The sequence below is a fragment of the Psilocybe cubensis genome, chromosome 10, assembly GCF_017499595.1.
Source record: "Psilocybe cubensis strain MGC-MH-2018 chromosome 10, whole genome shotgun sequence".
NCBI lineage: Eukaryota > Fungi > Basidiomycota > Agaricomycetes > Agaricales > Agrocybaceae > Psilocybe > Psilocybe cubensis.
In genome coordinates, this window is record NC_063008.1 from 2,923,730 (window position 1) to 2,946,966 (window position 23,237).

General features: G+C 49.6%; 3 protein-coding genes across 3 annotated transcripts; all 3 read right to left on the minus strand.

The window, feature by feature from the left end:
- Positions 1-1,400: 1,400 nt before the first annotated feature.
- On the minus strand, positions 1,401-11,248 carry JR316_0011158 (SET domain-containing protein 3; the record flags this gene model as incomplete). Its single annotated transcript, XM_047896819.1, has 7 exons — positions 1,401-3,939; positions 4,007-6,539; positions 6,591-6,971; positions 7,050-7,178; positions 7,305-8,140; positions 8,324-9,254; positions 9,313-11,248. The coding sequence occupies 7 exons, from the start codon at positions 11,246-11,248 to the stop codon at positions 1,401-1,403; spliced, it is 9,285 nt and encodes a 3,094-aa protein (XP_047744864.1).
- A 1,000-nt stretch (positions 11,249-12,248) lies between these two features.
- On the minus strand, positions 12,249-13,118 carry JR316_0011159 (uncharacterized protein; the record flags this gene model as incomplete). The annotated part of the gene is made up of 3 exons (XM_047896820.1): positions 12,249-12,434; positions 12,501-12,593; positions 13,059-13,118. The coding sequence occupies 3 exons, from the start codon at positions 13,116-13,118 to the stop codon at positions 12,249-12,251; spliced, it is 339 nt and encodes a 112-aa protein (XP_047744865.1).
- Positions 13,119-15,290: 2,172 nt separating this feature from the next.
- On the minus strand, positions 15,291-18,959 carry JR316_0011160 (uncharacterized protein; the record flags this gene model as incomplete). Its single annotated transcript, XM_047896821.1, has 8 exons — positions 15,291-15,337; positions 15,388-16,047; positions 16,104-16,336; positions 16,396-16,867; positions 16,922-17,195; positions 17,249-17,925; positions 17,977-18,622; positions 18,672-18,959. Coding segments are annotated over 8 exons (3,297 nt in total), but the record flags the coding sequence as incomplete, so codon positions are not given.
- Between the last annotated feature and the right edge of the window lie 4,278 nt (positions 18,960-23,237).

A 23,237-nucleotide genomic window follows, 5' to 3' on the forward strand; every position in this document is an offset into this window, starting at 1 on the left:
TACGAGCGATTGCCATCCCGTTGATTCTTTTTGTTATTGAATGTGGTGCGTTGGATGGCTAGCTTACCATCGCTTCTAGATTAATAAAATCGCTCATGCCAATTAGGCCTATACCTGCAACACGCAGTGTCATTGGTCAAGCAAAATGCTCAAGGTTTCGTTACACAGAGCCAGGCAGTCACCGCCAATGATATCATGGGAGCCCTGCTACTTATCTCCGTCGCAACGACTGCTTCAACCTCGTTTCTCATAGGATACAGAATACACACCGTATCAAAGGAACATACTCTGTCTTCCTCTTCCACACAGTCATTCCGACACATTGTTTTTATAGTCATCGAGTCAGCGGCGATATACACCATATTTCTCTTCACATTTGCTATCTTAGCTGTGCTCCCATCAATCCAATCCACGAAAAGTGTCTCGCTTCATGTGGCGCAATATCTTCAACAATTTATGCACTTCGCTACGGTAAGAACTATCAATTTTTGGTGATATCGTTGCTTGATATTATTTAATGTATGGTGTAACTTCAGGGTATAGCGCCGACGATCTTGGTTGCAAGAGTTTCCACGGCACAGATGAAAACCGAGGAGACTCGCGGCGGCTCAGACTTCCGTCATCATGCAACATCATCAAACAGACCACCCAATTCTCTCTTCAACGGAGCGGGTCCCAATGCCAATGACAAGCCGAAATCCAAAAATCTGGAATCTGATTAGGCAATTCAAACTGTAGAGAATCGGGGAGATAATTACGCAGAGTTGGTGGTGGTGCAAGAAATTTGGAAATTTGGTACCTCTCGAAATGTCTAGCAAACCAATCGACTCGATTGGTTTATGTTTATGTTTAGTATTTATTTTTTTGGTAACTTTGAAGATGAAAATTTGGGCGTAGTGAGCTTTATAACATACCATCCGGCAATTCTAATTAAAGTGTAAGGCGCTCACACCACATCTCAATCAGCAACAGCAATGAATGCTTCAAAAAACAAAACAAGCCCGATACCAACCAATACCAACCATCACAAACTGTAAACTCAAAACCCCGAGCTGGAAGTTCCAAAAGAAAATGGAATAAAGAAATAAAGATATCGATAATTCGAACGAACAAACAAGTCGAAGTAGTATAGAGACAGAGACAGAGGGAGAGAGAAAACTGAGGACGATAGCAGATAAAAAAGAAAGAAAGAAAAACAAGTGGAAATAGGAAATAGAGTTATAAACCACTGAAAAATGTAGGCAAAAAAAGAGAGAAAAAGAGAACAAGGGAGAACAAAAGAGAACAAAAGAGAGAAAAAGAGAGAAGACAAAGAAAAGAGAAAAAAGAGAGAAACAGAGAAAAGTACTCCAAAAAACGATAAAACACACAAATATCACATATCACATATCATCACCGTATTACCGTGGACGCCACCGATCTCCACCAGCAGGCGGCCCACCGCCCCTTCTCCCTCCACCGCCGCCACCGCCTCTACCAGCGTACCCCCTGTCCCTGTCCCTGTCTTTCTCCCTATCCCTATCTCTGTCCCTATCTCTATCTCTATCTCTATCCCGTTCCCTATCTCTATCCCTCTCCCTCTCCCTGTCCCGAACACCAACACCGCTACCAGCAAGACTACCACTACCACCACCCCCACCACCACTACTACTAGCACCACCCCAATACCTCGGCCCACGCTCGACCTCATCACGCTCCCCACCCGCACCCGCACCCACACCCGCACCCGCAGCGCCAAACACCACCACCTGCTTCGTCCGCGCTTTCTCCCGCACAGCTTGGACGCGCTTCGGCATGTCCGAATCGATGGTGTCCGGGGCGTTCGACGATGACGACGTAGTTGTAGATGTAGAAGTAGAAGTGGGAGTGGCGTTGGTGTTTACACTCGCGTTTACACTTGCACCCGCACTTGCACTTGCACTCACATTGTCGTTGGCCGTGGAAATGGAAGAGGAAGAGGACACAGTGCCAGTAGCAGCAGTCGGAGGAGGAGGCGTACGCGCCGTCCAACTCACCCCCCAACCCTTCCCCCCACTCTGCCCCGCACCCTTCCCCCCACTCTGCCCCGCACCAGCCACAAACTCACCAGACCCAGACAACAACCCACGTTCCAGCGCACGCTCGACCTTGGGGAAATACGGCGTCGGCATTGTAGGGTAATGTACCGCCGGGAGATGCAACGGCGACTCTTTGCCTGATTTCGCCTTGGATTTGGGTTTCGATTTGACGTTGGCTGTGCTGGCGGTGTTCTTGTTTGGGCGCTCCCGCTGCTCGTCGGGGGTTGTGGACGCGGTAGCCGTGGCCGTGGCCGTGGCCGTGGCCGTAGAAGCAGACGCCGATATACCCATACCCATACCCGTACCCGTACTCGTACCCGTACCCGTGCCCGTACTCGAGCTAGGCAAAGTCACACTTCCATCGACCTTGGGAAAGTACGGCGCCGGCCTGTTAGGATAATGCACCGCGGGGAGATGCAACGGCGACGGAGACTCCTTGCCCGCCAGCGACTTTGATTTCGCAACAGATTCCGGTGCAGGTGCATTACCCTGCAAAGCAGCAGCAGCAGCAGCAGTAGTAGTTGTTGTTGTTGGAGTAGAGCTCACATTGTTGCTGTTGTTGTTGGCAGCGTTCGCTCTAGAAGCACCCAAAGCAGAGTTTGCATTCGCGTTGGAACTTCCCAGGGGAGGGCCGATGCGTGAGCGCAGTGTCGGCGCAGCAGCAGCAGCTGCTGGTGGTGCAGCTGGTGCTGGCACCGTCGAAGCGCTTCCGCTTCCCGTAGCACTCCCAGCCACACCCACTGCTCCATTCCCATTTCCATTCCCATTCCCATTCCCATTCCCATTCCCATTCCCAGCATCACTACCACCACCACCACCACCACCCCAACTCGTACTTCTCCCCGTCCCGACACCCATCACACTCGACCCACCGCTCGCACCCGCACCCGCACCCGCACCCGCACCCGTGTTCGCAGATTGCTGCCTAAGCGCCCTCGGAGCCTGTGGCGGCTGTCTATGCGCTCCAGGCCCCCCCATGCCCATGCCCATGCCCATACCCATACCCATACCCATACCCATGCCCATACCCATGCCGAGACCAAGCCCCATAGCGCGCGGCGCACGGGGCGCAGACGGCGGTGGCCGTCCAATATGCGACGGACTGGACGCCGTAGGTGTCGGTGTCGGTGTCGGTGCAGACGTCGGTGCCGGCGTACTACCGTGCAAATGAGAGTGTGAAAAGCCAAAGCTCGACGCCGCGCTCGGGAACGGAATAGACGGCGACGATGGCGCGGTCGCAGCGGAAGACGGCGGGGACGATGCTTTGGCGGTAGAGTTTCCGGCCGTTGGAGGATGTTGGATCTGGTGCCCCAGTCGTCGGATCAGCGGCTGGTTGTGGATCTGATTCTGCTGGGCCTGCTGGTGCTGGTGCTGGTGCTGGTGCTGCTGGTGGTGGTGCTGGTTCTGACTCTGATTCGAGGCATTACCAACCGACCCCCAACCTGCACTACGCAACGGCGGAGGCGACACCTCTCCAATCTCCCTCTCCCTCTCCCTCTCCCTCTCCTTGAACTGCGACTGAGCTTGCACGGGCGACTGCGCCTGCGCCTGCGCCTGATACACCCCACGTGGACTGCGCGCCGCATACGGAGACAAGGAATTGAAGCTCCTCTGCGCACCATTACCGAAGGAGAGGTCAGACGAGATGGGAGACACCGAGCGCGCGGTGAACCCTGTGCCCGAACCACCACCACCACCACCACCACCACCACCACCACCACCCAAGCGCTGCGATTGAGCATTGGCATACGGGTGCGGATGTGCGTGATTGAACCGCGAGGAGCCGGATCGTTGTGGAAGGGAATGGGAATGCATCGGGCGGCTTGTTTCATTGCTAGAAGTCGGATTGGCGCCGGGACTATACGATCTCCGATTAACATTCCTATATAATGTACCAATCAATTTGGTTTTTGCAAAAAATCAAGAACGAGATTTTATTCTAGACTCACCATCCATTCCCATTCCCATTCCCATTCCCATTGGCGTTGGCGTTGGCATCTGAAGTTGGGTTTGCATTGGCAATACCAGCAACAGCACCCCATTTAGCATTCGAGACAGGGCCTCCTTTCTGCAGAGTTTCCATAAGCACATTTCCTTCAGGGACACGAGACAGATCGACATCCAACATCTCCTGCTTCGCTTTGAGCGTCTGCACTGGCGCCGGAGCGTCGTTCGCATTCAAAGCAGTCACATCACGTGTCGCGGGAAGAACGACGGCGCTGGCCTTGGGTGGCGTTTTCAACACAGAACGCGGCGCCGGCGGTGGACTCACGGGAGGCGGCGTTGGCGACAAACTCATCAATGTAGGCGAGAACGGCCGAGGGGGCGAGCTGCGCGGCGGAGTCGGTGCGCGCTTGACTGGCGATGATGTCACACCCGGAGGGAGCGGCGGGGGCCTGTGCGCGCCATTCACAATGGCAGCCGCGGCGGCGCTGAACGCGTCATAGCTGGATCCAGTGAGGGCGGGCTTGGGTATCGATACTGGGGAACCCATGTCGACATCGTGGCTCCTACCCGCTTCAGGCTGCGTCTTCGCTTGGGCATGGTCGTCTGTGCTAGTGCTGATAGCCTTGCCAGCATCCAGACCCTGTACCACAGCAGGAGCAGGAGCAGCATCCACATTCGCGCCACCCCCACCTCCACCTCCACCTCCACCTTCCCCACCCTCAGTCCCAACAGCAGCAGCAGAACCCCCCACATCCCCATCCTCCGGCGCCAAATTACTCGCCACGCTCAGCGGCGACGCCTGCGCACTCGCACTGCGCTCGCGCTCCTCCATCTCGCGCTGCTGCTTCTGCTGCTTCTTGCGCAGCACAAAATCGCGGAGTGACAGCTTGACCTTTTGCGGTGCGGCAGGTGGCGAGGGCGCGCGCTGTGGTGCGGGTTGAGCTGGTGCAGGGTCGTGGGCTTGGGTTTGTTCGTCGGGTTGGGCTGGGGTGTCGTCTTTACGGTCTTCAGGCATCGGCTGCGTTGTGCCCGGAGCTGGTGTTTGTTCTGAACTTGATGTTGAAGCGGACAGCTCGTCGACTGTATGAACCGGCGAAGGAGGCGCAATGTCGATCTTCGGTGTATCCTCTCTCCCCATTCCCTCCCCTTCCTCCTCCTCCTTCATCACATCCTCCACTGGTTTCCCCACTTCTCGCTCCACATTCACATCTTCCATCACCACATCACCACCTTCACCTTCACCTGCACCTGCACCACGACCCACACCACTTTCTTCCCCTGTTCCAATCTCGCCACTTTCAACACCCATCGTACTCATCCCAGTCAAAGGAGGCGGCGTAGCAACCTCCCACTCCGCTCCACGCACAGTCGTGCCAATTACAGGGGGTGGACCCGCTTCTTCCCTTTCCTCACCCTCCTCCTCGCTCTCTACGCCCTCGTCATCGCGGTGCAGATGTTTGTCGACACCAGCATGGTCAGACACTTGCACGTCTTCGAGTGGTAGAGGAGAAGGTGCAGACTTAGCTTCGTCGACAACATCGATATCCATACGAACTTGAACAATGGATTCCGCATCATGCTCCTCCTCATGCTGCTCTCGATCGCGTTCCAAGTCAGCCACTGGCGTAGATACAGATGTAGCGCTCTCCACAGAGGTTCGCAAAATGGGCACAGGCGTAGGCGTCCGAGACCCCGCACGCGCGACCTTTTCATGACTCGACACCGATACAGCTGTGTGTACAGGCATGGGCGTGGGCGTGGGAGACTTGGTCCGTGATCTTCTTCCCCGCGCGCCACTCTCCCCATCCCCATCCTCATCCTCTTCATCCACATCCATCTTCTCCGCCTGACGTTCGCCCGATCCTTCATCACCATACCGAGCAACTTCTTCCTCCCGTTCCTGCACATGGTCCAGTATAACACTCCCAGCCCGCCGGATCGGCGTCCACTCCTTTTCCTTTTCCTTTTCGCTTCCATCCTCCCTAGGGCCACCAATAGCATCACCAACCCCACCCACCTCCGACGATTTCCCCCGCTGATCTCCGACCACAGCCTCACCAGGAGCAGAAGCAGACCACGGCATCTTCGGGCTCTCCCGCTGTCCCACGCCCATCTCAGCCAACAGCGCAGGCGACAGCAGCGACAGATGCGCAAGCTGCATGAGCGGCGAGGCAGCCGCTCTTTCGAGATGTGCACTTGACTGGACGGGTTCAGCGTGCGTCGATGTCGTGGATATTGCGGAAGATGGTGTAGGGACAGGGACAGGGACAGGGACAACGGGTGTCTGTATAGGCGTAAGCAGCTGTTGCGTCTCTGCATTGGGTGGTGGTAGCTGTGGCGATACAGATACAGACGGTGATGGAGAAGTTGGGAGACGCGCGGTTGTAAACGGCGAAGGCGAGAAAGGCGGGTTTGCTGTGGAAGTTGAGCTCGTCGCGGGAGACGAAACGGGTGGTGGCGCTGGACCAGATGATGGCATCATTGCAGACGCAGGCAGAACTGCAGGCGGCGGCGGCATCAACGCATCGCGCGTGTCTGCGCCATAAGCCGATGGATCAAAGAATACATAAACATGAAACAACGCACCTGTGTTTCCAGCGTCCTCGTTCTCGTGCGTGCGCTCGATCCGTATTCCAAGACCAACGCGGTCCGTCACATTCTCGATGTCCTTTGCAACCTTCTCAACCTTCTCCCTAGCAATTTTCTCTACTTCAACCTTCTCCGCCAATTCTCTCCTTTCCTGTTCCTTATCCAAGGGTTTTACACTATCTGCCTCAGTGTTATTGCCTGGTGCAGATGCGCCCTCAGAAGCAGATGCAGCAACAAGTGCAAGCACCTGTGCCTCGCGGTGCATCCACCGCTTGCGCATCTTGGGCGGCATCCGCGCCTCCTCGACCTGTGTCGTACGTTGCGACTCCGGTGAAGGTGCAGGGTGGATCGTAATGCTTATGCCAGGATCAAAACCATCTGCAAAATTCAGGATAAGCTATGATTCTCGACGCAGTGGCACTTAAACGGCCAGGACAACAGAAGAATGCAGCGTACCTGGTGGATCAGGAGGGCGAGGCTCAGTCTCGGCGGTCGGATGCATGCGAGAGACGGGGTCCTTGTGTATGCGCGCTGGCGATCGGGTTTTCGTCGACTCTGCATTGTTTTTGGACGTCGAACGTGGGTCTTCAGTAAAAAAAAGTAAAATACAAAGGGTCGGTATAAATTGATCGGGGATCACAAATGAATGAGCAAGCGGACGAACGAAGAGTGAGAAAAATGTTGAAAAAAGAAAAGAGCTGGAAGACGCACCTCGTTCCGCATCACCCATCTCCACGTCCACATCCTTATTCGTGTCGTCAACGCCATCCCTGAGATCCCGCATACGCTCTTTACCCTTCCCGCGCCGTCGGAGCACACCTTCGTCCGTCGGCGAGAGCTCGAGCCCAACATGTCCATGTCCGTTGACACCATTGACCTTGGCTTCGTTGTCATCCCGCTTATCCTTCGACTTGACCCTTTCCCTTTCCTTATGCTTGTCCTTCCGCTTCCTGTGCTCCTTCTCCTTCTCCTTCGCACGCGCACGGCCTCTGCCATCGTCATCATCATCGCTACCGCCAACAATTTCCATTCCACCCATCCCACCACTCCCCCTGATTCGCTCTCTTGTCTTGAACCCTCTCTTAGCACCCACCAGCGGTCCTAGATCCGGCACATTTCCGTCCCAGCCCACACCATATCCATATCCATATCCATATCCATATCCGCCTTCCCCAACACCCGTACCCCCAGGCACATCCCATCCAGCCACACCTGCACCAGCCCCAACGCCTCTCCGGACACCTTCCACGCCAACCCTCTCCACCCTCTCCACAAACGCGGCCATCTGCGTGAGCGCACAGTCTCGTGCGCGCGAGCCGCACGCGCAGGTCGTAAAGAGCGATGCGAGGGATGCCAGTGTAAGCGAGAGGCGCGCGTGTAGGGATGTGAGTGCTTCGGGGCTGGGTGTGTCGGTGAGGTCGGGGTTGGGGAAGGATGCAAGAGATGGAGCGCGTAGGTCGATGTAGGGTTCACGGTTTTGAGAATGCGGAGGTATCGAAGTCGAAGTCGAAGTGTTGTTGATTGAAGAAGCAGGTGTACAGGGTGTGCTATTGTGTCGGTAAACTTTCGATAAAACGTGACAGAGATAAAGGGAAATAAAAAAAAAAGGAAAACATAAATCCCAAAATAACATGGCATCAATTCGATGCAAGCAAAACAGAAACCCCAAACGCCCAAAATTGATATACAAATTTCCAAAGTACAACTCGCAAAAAAGATATAAAACTCACCTAAATACCCACGGCGCCTTCAACACGGCTGGTAGCATGTGCACTGCGTGGCCATCATCCCACTCCCAACCAAGCACCACCTCTTCACCTTTTTGGAGTTCGCGCAGCGCATAGACGCCGAATGTGAGAGTTTCGGGCTGACTTGTAGAGTCGTCGTCGTCTGTGTCGGACCCAGAGGCGGAGGAGCGTGAAGAAGATGGAGATGAAGAACGGGAAGAAGAACGCGATGACGAACGGGAAACCGAAGAGGTAACAGTCGCGTGGAGGTTTCGGGCACGCGCAGTGTGTACAGAAGAAGAGGAAGAGGAGGCGTCGCTTTCGGTATCTGAAGACGGCGCGTCGTTCTTCCTCTTCCTCTTCCTCTTTGCCTTCCTCTTCGCCCTCTCCCTCTCCTTATCATTCTCCGCCTTCTTCAAATCCTCCTTCGCCTTCGCCTTCCGTTGGGAATCAGCACACACCCGCGGCCGGAGCACCGCATTCGGTCGACATCCACTGCGCACAAAGCGCGCTTCGCCACCAACCATACGCGCATCGAGAGCAAGATCAAGGTGTCCTTTGCCTTTACCTTTGTCCGCGCCCGCATTCTCCTTCTCCTTGCCCTTTCCTTTGGCGGTGCCTTTGTCACCACTGCTCACAAAATGCACACCCGGCCGCGGCATACCGGCCCCCGCATACCCATTCAACACATCCTTCACATACTCCGCCGAACTCTTAATCTCCGCATGAAACGGCGCCACGAATTCGCCCGCTTGTATCCCTTTCGAAGCCAATACGCAGTATAGCGGTGGCAGCACGCCGGGGTGTGCGGGGGAGAGCGCGAGCAGCGCGGGTGGATAGGGAGATGTGCTCGAGGAAGAGGCAGATGTGGATGTGGAAGGGAGGAGATGTAGAGTTGTCTTTGATGCTTCTGATGCAGGTGCGGGTTCGTGGCCTGGTGTATTTATATATGTATAAGCACAATCTAAAAAAAATAGGCGATCAACACTCACCAAGTCCATCCTCGCCAACCGCGCTCACTCCACGCCAACCGCGCGCCTGTCGCCTCAGTCGTCGCCGTGTCTCGTCAGAAGGTACAACGTCATGCGTGACGTGTACATAAGTCTCCTTCCACGGTTCGTCTGCAGGTGTATGTGGAGTAGTGACAATGTTTGCATGTGCGTGCGCAGTAGACGTTGAAGATGGTGGCTGAGTCAGAGGTTGAGGTGGTGGCAACGAAGGTGGGTAAGGGCCTTGCGCCGAAGACGAAGAAGACTGGTAAAAGCCGGTACTACTATTGTTGGCGCTGATACCCACGCCATAACCCGGTGTATGGCTCGCAAAAGGAGACGGCTCAAACCCACCTTGGACGTAATGCGGGTTCGAGCGCTGGTACTCCTCCTCGCTGCCTTGTCCGTGACCGTTAGGCGTCAAAAACCTCACACCCATACCCGCCCCGGGACTATGCGCGCCCACAAGCGGCGACGGCGTATTCGGTTGCGCAAGGGAGCCTCTGCGTTTCTTCTTTCCCCCTCCTGGTGCAGCAGATGTCACGGAGAGATGCGCGCCGTCAGGTGTGGCAGCGGATGCCGCGCTCGGACGTCGTCTACGATCGACACCAGGGCTCACCTTTCGCCTCTGCTTCCCGCCGTGGTGCGCCTGCTGCTGATGTGGGTCATCCGCGCTCCAAGGCGAATACGGTGTCATCTCTACATCATGCTCTGCTGAACCCATAATTGAGAAATAATCACCTCCAGGCTCCCATCCTCTCCCATTCCCTCCATTATCGAGACCAACACCCAATGCCCTCAGCCGGCCCTCCATTCTCCTCCTCGCCCGCTCTTTTTCCTCTCCCTCTCTACCTTTTGACCCCCGAGGCACGCAAAACGCACAAAAGAACGTCTCGGGTACGGGTCCTTCTGCAGGAATGCCGAAGCAGAAATAATGACACCAGCGCCCACACCTGTCGCACGCGATCGAGAACCCATCGTCGTAGGTGATGGTACAGATACAGTCGATGGGTTCGGTGGATATATCGGGCGCTTGCGAAGATAGCTGAGGTAGTGGCTGGGATGGCGGTTGTGGTTGAAAGTGGGATTTTGATGGAGGTTGTGATTGTGGAATGGAGGTCGAGATCGAGGTTGCTTGCGGTAGTGGTTGAACAGGCGCGGGGAATGGAGATGATGTGGAACGTGGCGGTGCAGCCGTAGACGCAGAAGCATGGTGTAGCGCTGGCGACCCAGGACTTTGAGAGGGTACATGCGTTCCACCCCGTCCCCTCGCAGACGTTGATACCGGCGGAGGTGTAGGTGAAGGCGGTGCCATCGGAGGTGGTGGCAAAAGATGCTGTGGATGTGAATACATGTTTGTCGGGGTATGTGTGTTCGGGTGCAGCTGATGGGACTGCTGGTAGGACGAGGACGACGGTGTCGATGGGCGGTGCGCCAGTACACTGGCGCTCGTAGGATGCGGGCTGGCTTTGCCTTTCCCCTTGTTGCTGCTGTGGCTGTTGATACCGATATGGCTGATATGACCACCGTGACCCGCCGCCTCATACCTCGCCAACGACGAGGATGCGGACGCACGCCCGTACCCTAGCCCAAGCCCATACACCTGCCCTGGGCCCCTCTCGGCATCGACAAACCCGCCCTCAACGTCGCCTTGTTTGCGTTTGGCTGGGACAGTTGCTGTTGTGGGTCTTGACGGGCCATTGGGTATGCTTGTTGCCGCTGATAACGTCGGAGTTGCTGTGGTTGTCGTTGTGGTTGTGATCGTTGATGTTGTTAAAAGGGTAGAACTCGTGGGTAGACCAGCTGTCGATACCAAAGGCGTCGTTGTGGTTGTGGCTGTTCCCAACGCCGCTTTCGAAGGTTTGGAGGAAGGTAGCGGCAACGGTGAATCCGTCGTCAGAATCGAGTTGAGTGTCGCGGAGGACGTGGCGCCCGTCATTTTCATTGGTGTTGGTGTGTGTGTATGCGTCGGGGTTGGTGTACGTCCGTGGTGGTGCTGTTGAGTATGCTGCGAAAAAAGCGAGCTGGACGTCGATGTCGATGTCGATTGAGCTGGATGGCTGATAGACAACAGCCCAAGTGCCGCCTCCGAGTCGCGGGCATCGAGGTTCATATGTTCCTCCTTCTCTTCGTCCCTTTCTACCCTCGTCTCCTTGTTCTTTGTTTCCTCGCCTTTCTGTCCTGGACTCTCTCAGAGGTGCCTTCTCAACACCGCCTTTCCCTTTTCCAAGTCCAAAACTCCAAATCCAATCGTTGGCCTAACCCTTTCGTTCGAGAGCCCGCCGTGCAAAAACCGCCGCCTTTCTTATTTTCTCCTTCAATCCTTCGTAGCTTTGTATGCGGATGCGAACGCTCGACGGTCGTCCACAGCTGTTTAGTCGTCTTTTCTGGTCGTTGTTGCCGGTTTGAGTGTCCCTCTTCGTCCCCTCGTCGTCGAATCGTCGATGTAGAATGGATAGTAAGCTAGGGCGAGGGTTGCCCCAGAGAACGTAGACAAACCCTCACAAACATGAACACGCCGGTATGCCGGCTGAGTCATTGCGAGGTCGACGTGTCAGGTGACGCCGCAACAGGCGCCTAGCGGGCCCTGAAAATGTTGGCGTTGACCATAAAAGAAAATCTGGTTTGAATCCTACTGAAATATAATGATTTCAATTATGAAATTGAATTAGAAGATAATTTGTTGGCTGAACAATGCCACGAATGATTATTGTTGAAAGTCTTGAAAGCTTGAAATCGCACGCTGCCGAGAATAAATTCTGTGTCCCGCTTTACGGCTTCCCGGCCAATTGCAACAGCAAGTCAAACACGTTGCTACTTTCGACAACTGTGAATCGGGCTCTATCGTTCCAGTACATACTATCATTTAACAGGGATTAAATTTGACGCATCCTTTGACAAAAAGTTCTGCCTAACTCTCCCCGACTCTCCGCGATTCCCTATTCAGAATGCAAATTTGTGGATTTAGGCTTCTCCTCGGCTTGAATACCTGCTCCGTTCAAGAGAGAATTGGCCGGGATGTTTGATGATACTCCATGAGTACCGATGTATGAGACACCTCCAGTTTCCTCGGTTTTCATCTGTGCAATAGCCACTCTTGCAACCACAATGGTCGGGGCTATGCCCTGAAGTTGTATCATATGTTAATCACCATCAGGAAAGAATATCACGAAGAATTGTATAATGCGCACCGTAGCAAAGTACATCAATTCCTGAAGATAATCGTTCACACGATTCATGACATTTACCAGGTCGCCGCTTGACGGGAGAACACTCTGGATAGCCTCTATCAGGAGAATTATGGAATAGATGGCTGCTGACTCGATGACTATCAAAACAATGTGATTGAATTTCTTTCTGGAAGGGGAAGCCAGGTTATGCTCCCTCGATACGATGTGTATTCTGTGGCCTATGAGAAACGAAGTCGATGCAGTTGTTGCGACGGAGATAAACAAGAGGGCTCCGGTGGTAACATTTCCGGCGACTACCTCGCTATGTGTAAGCGAAAATTTTCCAAACTTGATCAAGAAAAAGGAATGTGTAAGATATAGGCCTACGTTGTGCCATCTCTTTGTTAATCACAGAGTAATAGTAACATAATCATCCAACGTACCACATTCAATAGTGAAAAGAACCAAAGGGATGGCTATCGATCGTATCGACCCTCCCCAGACGTGATAGCATCTCCATATCTGCTTATATATAATCGTCAATTAGATGTAGTCAATGTTCATGTTTTATGTACTTACCAACAATATATCCGCAATCAAAATTCTCGTAAAGGTAATCACGTCGCTCACCACTGGCATTATGTCATTGGTTAATACAGGTATCAAAGCAACGCCCCGCACAAGTGTCCATTGAGAGCAAAATGTGTACAAAGTCAACAAGTAGAGGATGGATATCAAAGGTATCACAAGGAATTTATTCTTTCCGGCTGGTTTCTTAGACACTTTTAATGTAAATCTTAGTAGGCGATAAGAAAGTATCAACTCATTTACGCACTGTATAGATACACTGTGCTTCCGTAGACCAAAGTGTATACACCTGAAATGATAGCTCAGGTCAAATTAGCACCTTTATGAAATCTGATACGCATACCTATAAGAAAGTTAAATACCATTACTGAGTTGATATCGGCCGATCGAATTTGTGTTAGGATTTCGGGTGTGATTGTAATGGTATCAGAATTGTCAGACATGTTGTTCAGGTGGGCTGCAGCGAGTGTGGTATCTTCATGAATTCACACTTCACCTTATATATCTACGTCGGAAAGAGAAGTACATCAAGATATATGGGATTGTACTACAATTCAAACTACAGCAGGCAACGTTGGTCATCAGCGAAAACATGATCAACATATTTAGATTGATAGAAACATAGCGGTAAGTGGCCCTTGTTTGATCAAATCATGGAGGCACAATGCATTTCCCTGCTTTTCCGTGATACCATGGCTACTTGTGTGCCTCCCAAAATACCAACATGATTTGAAAGTACATCTTTGTGATCCCTCAGGCCCCGGGAAGCTCCCCTACAGGCGTATCCCCGCCGGACCCAAAATATTTGTCTGAAATCCGCGAGATTTTGGGTCTCCAATCCGCGAAACCGGACGGTCATTTTGCCAAGACCTTCCTATTTAGGTAGTTTTTCTCACCCTCGGACGGAGTCAAAGGAGCAAAAAAAGGCGCAAAAAATTCTACAGCTTTTTTCAAGCAGTCTTTTTCACAGTTCTTCTGTTTTTGGCAGTCAGAAAGCATTTATGTCCTCACAAGGAAACTAATTTTTGTCCATATTTGGCAGTGCGCCCTATTTGCCGGCCAGACCAGCCGCCCATGCAGATTCTTCTCCTCAAATCCGCAGTGCCCCGGTCAAAGGTAGGCCTCCGGACCTCTCAAATCCGCGAAAAACGGACAGTAAAATGCTATTTTTTCAGGTCTCAAATCCGCGAAAAGTCGATACGCCCCTTGGGGAGCTTTCCGGGGCCTGATTCCTCTGATTGATAGCTTTTTATTAACCTTGTTCCAATTCGGCGAAAGTTTGTTTATGATGTCCGTTGTTCGGAGAGTTATAGACAAACAGAATCAAGGGCTGCCCCAGGCTCCGAAAACAAGATCCTTGTTTCAAGTCGTATACATAAGTAGGCTCCTCTCGATACAAGAGTCTGGTTCTAGGAGCCAGGGTCAGCCCTAATTAGACCTTATAATTAAATCTATGGCCAACGTCGGGATATTAAGTCGGAGTATAAATACGGCTGCGTGATCAGCCACATCAGCTATTAAAAATTCATCCTATTATGATCTGATCATTATTCCCAATCAGTATGATTAGATGTTTCTGAATTTAAATCAGGACACAATCTCAATCCGCCGAATCAAAATGCTTATAGCTTGAGAACATAGTTATTTCATTCTTGCCAATGAAAAATCTGTCCCTTTGATCGTTCAAGCTGTGTAGAAACATGTAGCAGAATCTGAAGGTCAGAAGGTCTGCTTCTTGTAAGTATCATTCTGCTATATGTTTCAAATGAGATGTTACAGTACCTGCTGGAAGAAATATCTGGGTCATCCGGCATCTTGGTATACCTTTCCATTTCACTAACAACAACAAACCAACAAACATGCTCAAACCCACTCAAACTCTTCAAACGTAGCTCTCGTACTTTATGCTTAATCATTCACTTAAACTGCTCACAATACACAGTTTACAATAGCGGAGCAGGTAAACATATATTTTGGAGTGTTCTAACCCATCACATGGGAGACCCAAAGATATGTCAATAGGATGTGTTCTTACTGAGGCTCCAGGTACAATTTTTTCCAAGACAACATGATTACTATATACAATCATCACGTGCACAAGAGACTTTTAAAGCGAAATAAATTGCCTCAGCTTCTACCCAAAGAATACCTCAAACAGCCTTGTAATAATCTTTATAGGAAATAGTCATGTGTATAGTGTTTGTCTACAAAAAGGGGACCTATTTACATAGCAGTTGTTTTATACTTTTTGTGTACAGGACCTATATCATCTATATTATCATATTTAGCCAACATCCCAATCATTTACCATGAAACATACCAGGTTTCTGCTTCATTTTTTTCATGACTGCTAGGTATATCTTATCCCTTTCGCTTTTCCCTAGGCTCCACAGCTTATCATGAGCATCTCCCCTACTTCTCTCTTGTGGCTTTGCAACCAAATGCATATCCAATTCAAGAAAGGGTGCCAGATTCCCACATGCCTCTTGTTTGCCTTGTAGCATGCCTTGTATATAACTGTTCATTGGGCCTGAGCCTACGCCCATAAGTTGAACGCGGACATCATCAACAGTGCACCCCGGCGCACCCTCGTGCTCAAGGACTGCTGCTGCTGTTTTGTAGGATAGAATTTCAAGGCAATAGTGTCCAAGCAACTTTCTGAAGAAGGTTTCCATTTTTTCAATGGTATCCCTGTGGCCTACGTCAAAGTGGTCCTGAAACCAAGCTATAATCTCTAAGGCTTGACCACGGGCATGCATGCAAGCCTTGCGCTCCTCGTACGACATTGCATATATGTCATCTTTCTGCCAAAATGTCCTCTGCGTGGGCGTCATGGGTATTTGCTTTGCAGCAGCTTGAAAAGTGGGAAAATATGTGTTATGGTCCAACACATTCATCAAGAAAGCATAAATGCATAGCACAAAAACATTCATGATCCCAAACCAGTCGTCAAAATCTGGGAAATGATCCATGCAAAGGTCTGAATCGCATCAGATATTTGCCTTTCAGCATACCAGAAAGAACTCTATCACTCACCGGTACGAATAAAAGCATTATCCACATACATTTTATGGTACATGGAAATCATCTGTTGCAGATGTAATCGGGTGTGCACATGATTTGCATTTGTCAATGTCTTTCCTGCCACAAAGGCATGAATTATTGCAGACAGGGTATCAATCATGTTTCCAGCAGAATAAAAATGCCCGCCATGGCAAACTGTGTCAAATGGTGTATACACCATATGCAAGGTATTTGGTCTCATTATGCTGAAGCATACATATGTCAGTTTTTATGTTTTTGTTTTTCAGCTTAATAAAACTCTTACAGCTCCGTTCCTGGTACAAGTACAATGGCCTCCACGTCCAGTACAGAGCTACATGCACTATCAAATTGATAGGAATCAGATAAGAAAAAGGATGTGTCATGCATAGAGCGATATTTTGGATCCTTAGGACGCGCCAGTAACCACAGCTTGGCTCCACATTTGGTTTCAATATACGTTCCCAATCCATTACTGGCCATGTGCCATCCATGAAAAGCACCTTTTGTTGCAGCTAAAGCCCAGCGACTGTGTCCCACCACAAAAGCCCTTGATGACTTCCAGTCACCCATTGTATTGAATAGCGCAATGTAATCTGTACTGACTTCCAAGTCCCTCATCCCCTTCATCTCCATGGGTATGTCTAAAACATTCAATATCTTGTTGATACCCTTGAACGATGCCTGGTAAAGCTGGTCCAATGTTCCAGTGCGTATGCGGAGGTTTAGATCTCCGTTCTCAGGGACTATTGACAGATCTGCAATGTGTACTTAGCAATAAGGCAATCTACCATAGTCTTATAAAAACTCACCATGTACTGCTCGGGGTGCCGTCAGGGATCCCAAACCTCGTAGTGCAGCACGAAATTCTTTGGGTTCCCCATTCCTTAAAGGGCATGTCACATCTGTTTCTTTCACTACAATATGTTGGTCTCGAAGAATAAACAGCAAATCATTGGCCCCCAAACTATTGTAAACTTCTCGATCCAATATACGGATCATGGAGTTTTTTGGGTCTGTCAAAAATTTTGGCTTTCCTTTGATCATGTCGGCTATCTGGTCTAGCGTTGCCAGGGTTTCTTCATTCTAATTACAACATGTCAGTATCATATCAAAATTTTGTTATAAATAATACATACGTGGGCAATAAGGTCAATACTATAGCCTTTGCCAGTTGCTGAAAACACTACAGGCTTCTTTGTTGACCAATGAATTTTAACTTGCTGCTCCAGATCCAGCGTAATTTCTCTTGGCGTAAAAAAAACACGTCTTTCCATACCCATGTAGATGATATCGTCATTGTCAGATTCAGAATTGTTCACTGTTGATGCACTAGGTTTGCTCTGTGTGTGACCTTTGCGCTTTGGAACAGACTGTAGGCCCAGTTGGGAAGGCATCTTTGCCTTGTTGTAAGGAGATATTCCTGCAAGTTGAACTGAGTTGTTTGCACATCCGTCTGTTGTATCCACTGTCATATCAACATCTTTCCCCATGCACTCTTTGTCTTTCTTTGACCTGGATGTGACTTTGTCCATATTATTCTTCTTTCCAATAGTCTTGTACATCTCATTCTCTCCACCTGCAATATCATCTTGTGTGTCATTACTCCTTCCACCGGCCGGGTCCACATCCATGTTTTCAATACCATTCGCATTTTCAGTTGTTGTAGTTTCTCCCTGTCTAGGTGGCGCCATTATCAGCAATCTTGATTGAGAAGACTGTACCAGTGACTTGAATGGAGATGTTAGGTCTTCATTCATTGGCGAGTCCGGCAACTCTGTAATAAAGGCTGTTTGAAAAGGAGACATTGAGGTAGCTGCAAACAAGCATGAGTATCTAAAACACCTTCACAAACAGTCATACTTACGGTTAAAATAAAAGACCCCGTCATTTATATCTGTAGCGTTCTCCCATTGTTTCCACTCCGGAGACAGAACCAACTGGTGCAATTCCTTCTCTGTGTCTCCATGCCCTGAAATGTTCCACAACGCTTTCCAAATGGCCAACTCCACGTTCTTTAGCAGGTCTGGTTTGTCATTCCCAATTGACGTACAAAGACGCCATAAATCTATCTGACTTGGGCGTTTTTTGTAAAGTGTGCTTGTACTGAGCAGTATAATGGGGGACATCATGAGGGCTAATTGTAGTGGTACCCGCATGTTTGTGGCATTATTTTTGATGAACTTTGCAAGCCGTTGGTCATCTATAGATTCTCCTAGATCCTTTGTTAAGAACTGCTCATCCATGCCTTCAATGCCAGTATTTGAGGAAAATGTCCAATTAGCGTCCCGAAGCACTGACAAGTGCAATGCAGCCGCTTCAAAATTGCCACAAATTGTGTAATACTTCTTTGCATGATGGGTGGAAGAAAGTGAAAGCAAAAGCTTGAGAATGATTGAGGGCTGTATGCTTTGAGGGGATAGGCTTGAAGGTTTGTCAAGATGCGGTGAGGAGGTAATGATTTTGCGAGCTTGTTGAAGTGTATTAGGCCACTCCCGAACAACATCCCAGCCCTGTTCCATTGTATCAGTCATCAACCTATTTCATGTTTTGCCTGCTCACCTTGAAATGTTGCAGAGTCTCTGCTGTCCATGTAGTTGGCCGCAAGATATTTAACGGCACTGGTGGGACTGACAATCCCACAATTGACGGGTGTCTAGCAACACAATCAACCAGATGATATGCAACAAACAGGTTGGTAGCAATTTCATAGCAGGGGCCTATACTTGGATAGGCCATTTCAGCCCCTCCCACATCATGGTAGCCAAGGATAGCTCGTGTGTTACGAAAATGCACTGAATGGCTTTGTAACAAAGTATTCTCAAACTTCTCAATCTGTTGGGATAATTTCTGATATCTGGTCAGTAAACCCAAACAGAAGCAGTTTATCAATCCCACTTACATAGAGTGGGTGCTCTGTTGTTAATGACATTGATAATGGGCGGCTCAGCAGCATGGATTGGAACCCATGACGCTGTATATACGTGAATCTGCACCGAGAGGGTTTGCCTAGGATGTTTATGGTTAGCCTTAGCCAGTCTTGCAAGCATTTAACCCACTTGATTCTTTTATACTGTAACTTTCGGCACTCATTGTACTATTTGACTGGTCTTGTTCTACGAGTAAGCTACTCTAATATGAACTGTAAAAGTAGGAAGAAGAGTTAAGATACAATGAACCGAACAGGCTGAACCCTCACACTTTAGGGCAGGGCGGACGATTTGATCCAGTGATGGCATCATGGCCATCGCTTATGTGAGCACTTGACACTGACCAGTGCTCACATAAGGGGCATAGGAAAAAATAAGTGCAGCGCAAGTGCGCAAGTGCAAAACGTGCAAATGCAAGTGCACGGTGGCTGTGCTGCAGTGCAGTGCAAGTGCATTTGCGAGTGCATGCGAGTGCACGGTGGCTGTGCTCAAGTGCAGAGCAGTGCGCGCGCAAGTGCAAACATTAAAAAAACGCAAATGCACAGTCCGTTATAGTACACAACGCTCTATACTTAATATACATGAACTGTATATAACTAATCAATGTAGTACCTAGGAGATTGAATGCTATTTCTTTGTTTTTGACTTCACTGCCTTTGCTGCAGTCCTATTTTCAGGGATAGGCCGTGGCCTAAGGATTCTCTTCTCTCCTACTAGGTTTGGCTTGGTGGGTTGTATAATTTTGACAAAGGTTGGGTTGATAGGAATGATAGAAAGGCCATGTATCTTCTCAAAAAGTAGAGTGAGCCCTCCGTGAAGGTCCACCCTTTTCCGCTTTATAATTCACTTTTTGTCTGCCAGTGTTACATGAATGAATATCATCAGTCAACTGCCGTGAAAAATATCAAATAATAGTATATACTTACCTTTGACAGTATAGTCACGGTCTCTGATTCTAGACATGTCACGCGTCAACCCCCAAAAAGCCTTCCATAGGCACGGTGACACTCGAGTATTATGCAGTGAACATAAGTGCACTCAAGTACAGTGCAAGTGCATGCAAGTGCAGTGCAAATGCGCGCAAGTGCAATGTAAGTGCAACGCAAGTGCATGCAAGTGCATGCAAGTGCGCGCAAGTGCACGTGAGTGCACGCGAGTGCAGTGCAAGTGCACGCAAGTGCAGTGCAGTGCAAGTGCAGTGTAACGCAAGTGCATGTGACATAAATGTGACATAAATTAGAAGGTTATCAGAGACGAGTCAATTATTGTGTAAATTCTAGCTGAATCCCCAGCTCTAAGCATATTTTATGGCTTTAACCGACTCCTTAATCCGACTAGCAAAATTTTTAGCAGGCAGATATTGTTTTGCTTGATGTAGTACCTCATCATTGTAGAGAGAATATTCAAACTTATTTTCAATTTATTTCGCCCCAAGGTACCGAGAGAGAGTAAATAACACCATTCTGGAAAATGGGTATACCACAAAGACCGAAATATATAAGTTTCATGTTTTATTTTCCCATACTCCAAGGCACAAGGTGTATTTACAACAAGTTCATTAGTACTTGTGACGACAGATCACAAGTCCGTGACAACACATCCCTGGCAGTGCAATATGGCAGAAAATGGCGCACAAACTGTCTGAAGCATATTTTAGAATAAATAGTCTAACATAGGTAGTATTCAAAACTTATGCTAGCAGCCAAAATTGTTCATTTGCCTCAGACCTCAGTTGAACTAACAAACATGGCATGTTCTCCTCACTCGGCATGCACCGGCATCTTAGTCCCGAGGAAATATTGTGACATATTGACACACTGTCACGCGCACTTGCATTGCACTTGCATGCACTTGCATGCACTTGCGTGCACTTATTTTTCTATTTGCCCCTCACATAAGCGATACATGAACTGATATATGGTTTTTGTGCTTTTGCTTTTGTTATATTGTTCGACCGTTTGTATTATACTGCGATGTATTACATTGCACGACACGACAAAACACTATGTGATACAATGCGACGCTGTCCGACACGAAGCTGTACACCCCGACACAACACTATACGCCTTGACTATACGACACGACACGGCAATAAACGATTAAACTAAACCAACACGTCGATGCGCACGCGCACAGACGATGGAGACTGGTATAGGCAATGCACCGACAACCACACGCACACGCACACGCACACGCACAACCACCAGAAGCAACCCGCTCCATCCGCAGCACATGCACTCTACTTGGTACAGGCGCGTATAATATAAAGCCTGCATGGCGCTCGGGCGTGCGGGTTGTTGTGCCTAGTGTGAATGCGGGGAGCGAGGGCGGGGTGGGTGCGTTGGTTGCGGGTCTGGGACAGGGACATGGAAGGGGCGAGGGGAGGGGGAAAGGGGAGGGGTTCGAGCGCTGTGTTGGCATTGTCGTCTATCTCTGCCTCTGCGTCTCTGTTGGCGTCGGCGCACGGATCTAAATCGACACTTTCACCGACGTCGATGTCTATATCTACATCTACATCTACATCTACTTCTACTTCTGTATCAACATCTAAATCTACATTCAATTACGCACGCACGTATCTATCTATTTAACTATCTATGTAAGGTGATCAAGCAAGTTAAAGAGGTAAACTGTGAAAATGTAAAAAAAAGTGAAAAGTGTGAAAGTAAACAGTGGGGACGGCGCACTGTCAATGGAGTGATGAAAACACGCTGCCGCGTATTCATCAGCATCTTCCACCACCGAATTCATGCGGCGTGCGACGACGACACCAAAACCCATCCCAAGAGGTATTCAAGGCGCAGAGAGACTGTTGTTCTTGGTGGCTGTGAAAAACAAGTTATCTGTGCATTGTGCAACTGTGCTTCTATCTGGCTTCTATGTATGCGTATGTGCCCGTGGTCTGCTCCGTAGCTTTATTTTCTATTACGCAGTTTCAGATTCCTGCAGCTATGCATATCCCCGTCGGATCCAGTGCATGTACTGGGACCATGTGCGTTATCGTGCACGAACCCCGTGGGTTGGTATTGCGCTATCCTTGCTCTTCTTAACTTGTATCATTGTCCGGGAACAGGAGCTCTATGGAGGGGACGCACGTATATCAGTGCTCATTCATTTGCTGGACCTGTTTCTTATAAGCATTCTATGGGGTATCTTGACCTGTCCAACGGTTTGCTTCTGTGTCTGACTGTGCTTTATTTCCCATGTAGTCTTGGATGAAGGCTGCTTACACCTGACACACTATCCAAAACTGTGATGACGCACATGTTGACCCCTTTTCGTTGCTCCCTTCCCACCGCACTGACCTAGAATGCATACCACGGTCAGTACTTCAGGTGTTCTTGCACCTGAAAAATTCCCTGCTTTGTGAGCTCGAAGAAAGGTCGAGAATGGCTACGCACTTTATCTGAACTGTGCAAGGTGAAGGGGACACAGCTGCATTGTGCATCAACGGACTTGTTGAATGAGTAGTGGGACGGCTGATTTAGGACATCGCTGGTATGGTGAACAGCTATGTTCGGTTCCAAATCGGGATAGAGTGCGAGAAAGCCTCAGATTCAAGGAAATGGGGAGTCTCTCGATGCAGTTTTATGTGGTCTGGTCTTTGTTTGCAGCACCAAAACTGGTACTTCTGCTCCTATATCTTCGTCATCGATGGTCCTGAACACCTGAAGTTCTGACACGCCAGCCAGCACACACAACTAGGGGGAAGGACAACGGGTGGGTAAGAACTGTACCCATGATCGCCTCAACCTCATCCGTTGCACAGTGCGACTGGATTCGGTATGCGACCTGTGATACAAACTGATTGAGTTGGGTATTATAGCTAGGTTTCTCAGTCCGAAAATGTTAGAAAACGGTTGTTGTTTTCCCCAGATAGACTTGTAAAGGTCGGTAGCAGCTTAGGAGTACTGAACGGCTTTATGGGTAGATAGGGATTGCTATGTAATAATAAATCTGTAGTTCTAAAATTCATCAAGGTAGTTGTACAGAAACAATTTCGACTGGTTTATGAAAACCGACGTGGAGAGTGAAACGGATATCTGACCTGACAGCGTCAATTACAGGGCACAGGAGGCAGAAGACAGGACCGTCATGGATAAAATCACGGTTTAGTAATGTACATACCTTCTTCGGTCGAACTCTTCCATCTTTTGAACCGTCTTCTGTCGGTCTACCGGTTCCTCCGACCCTCGTA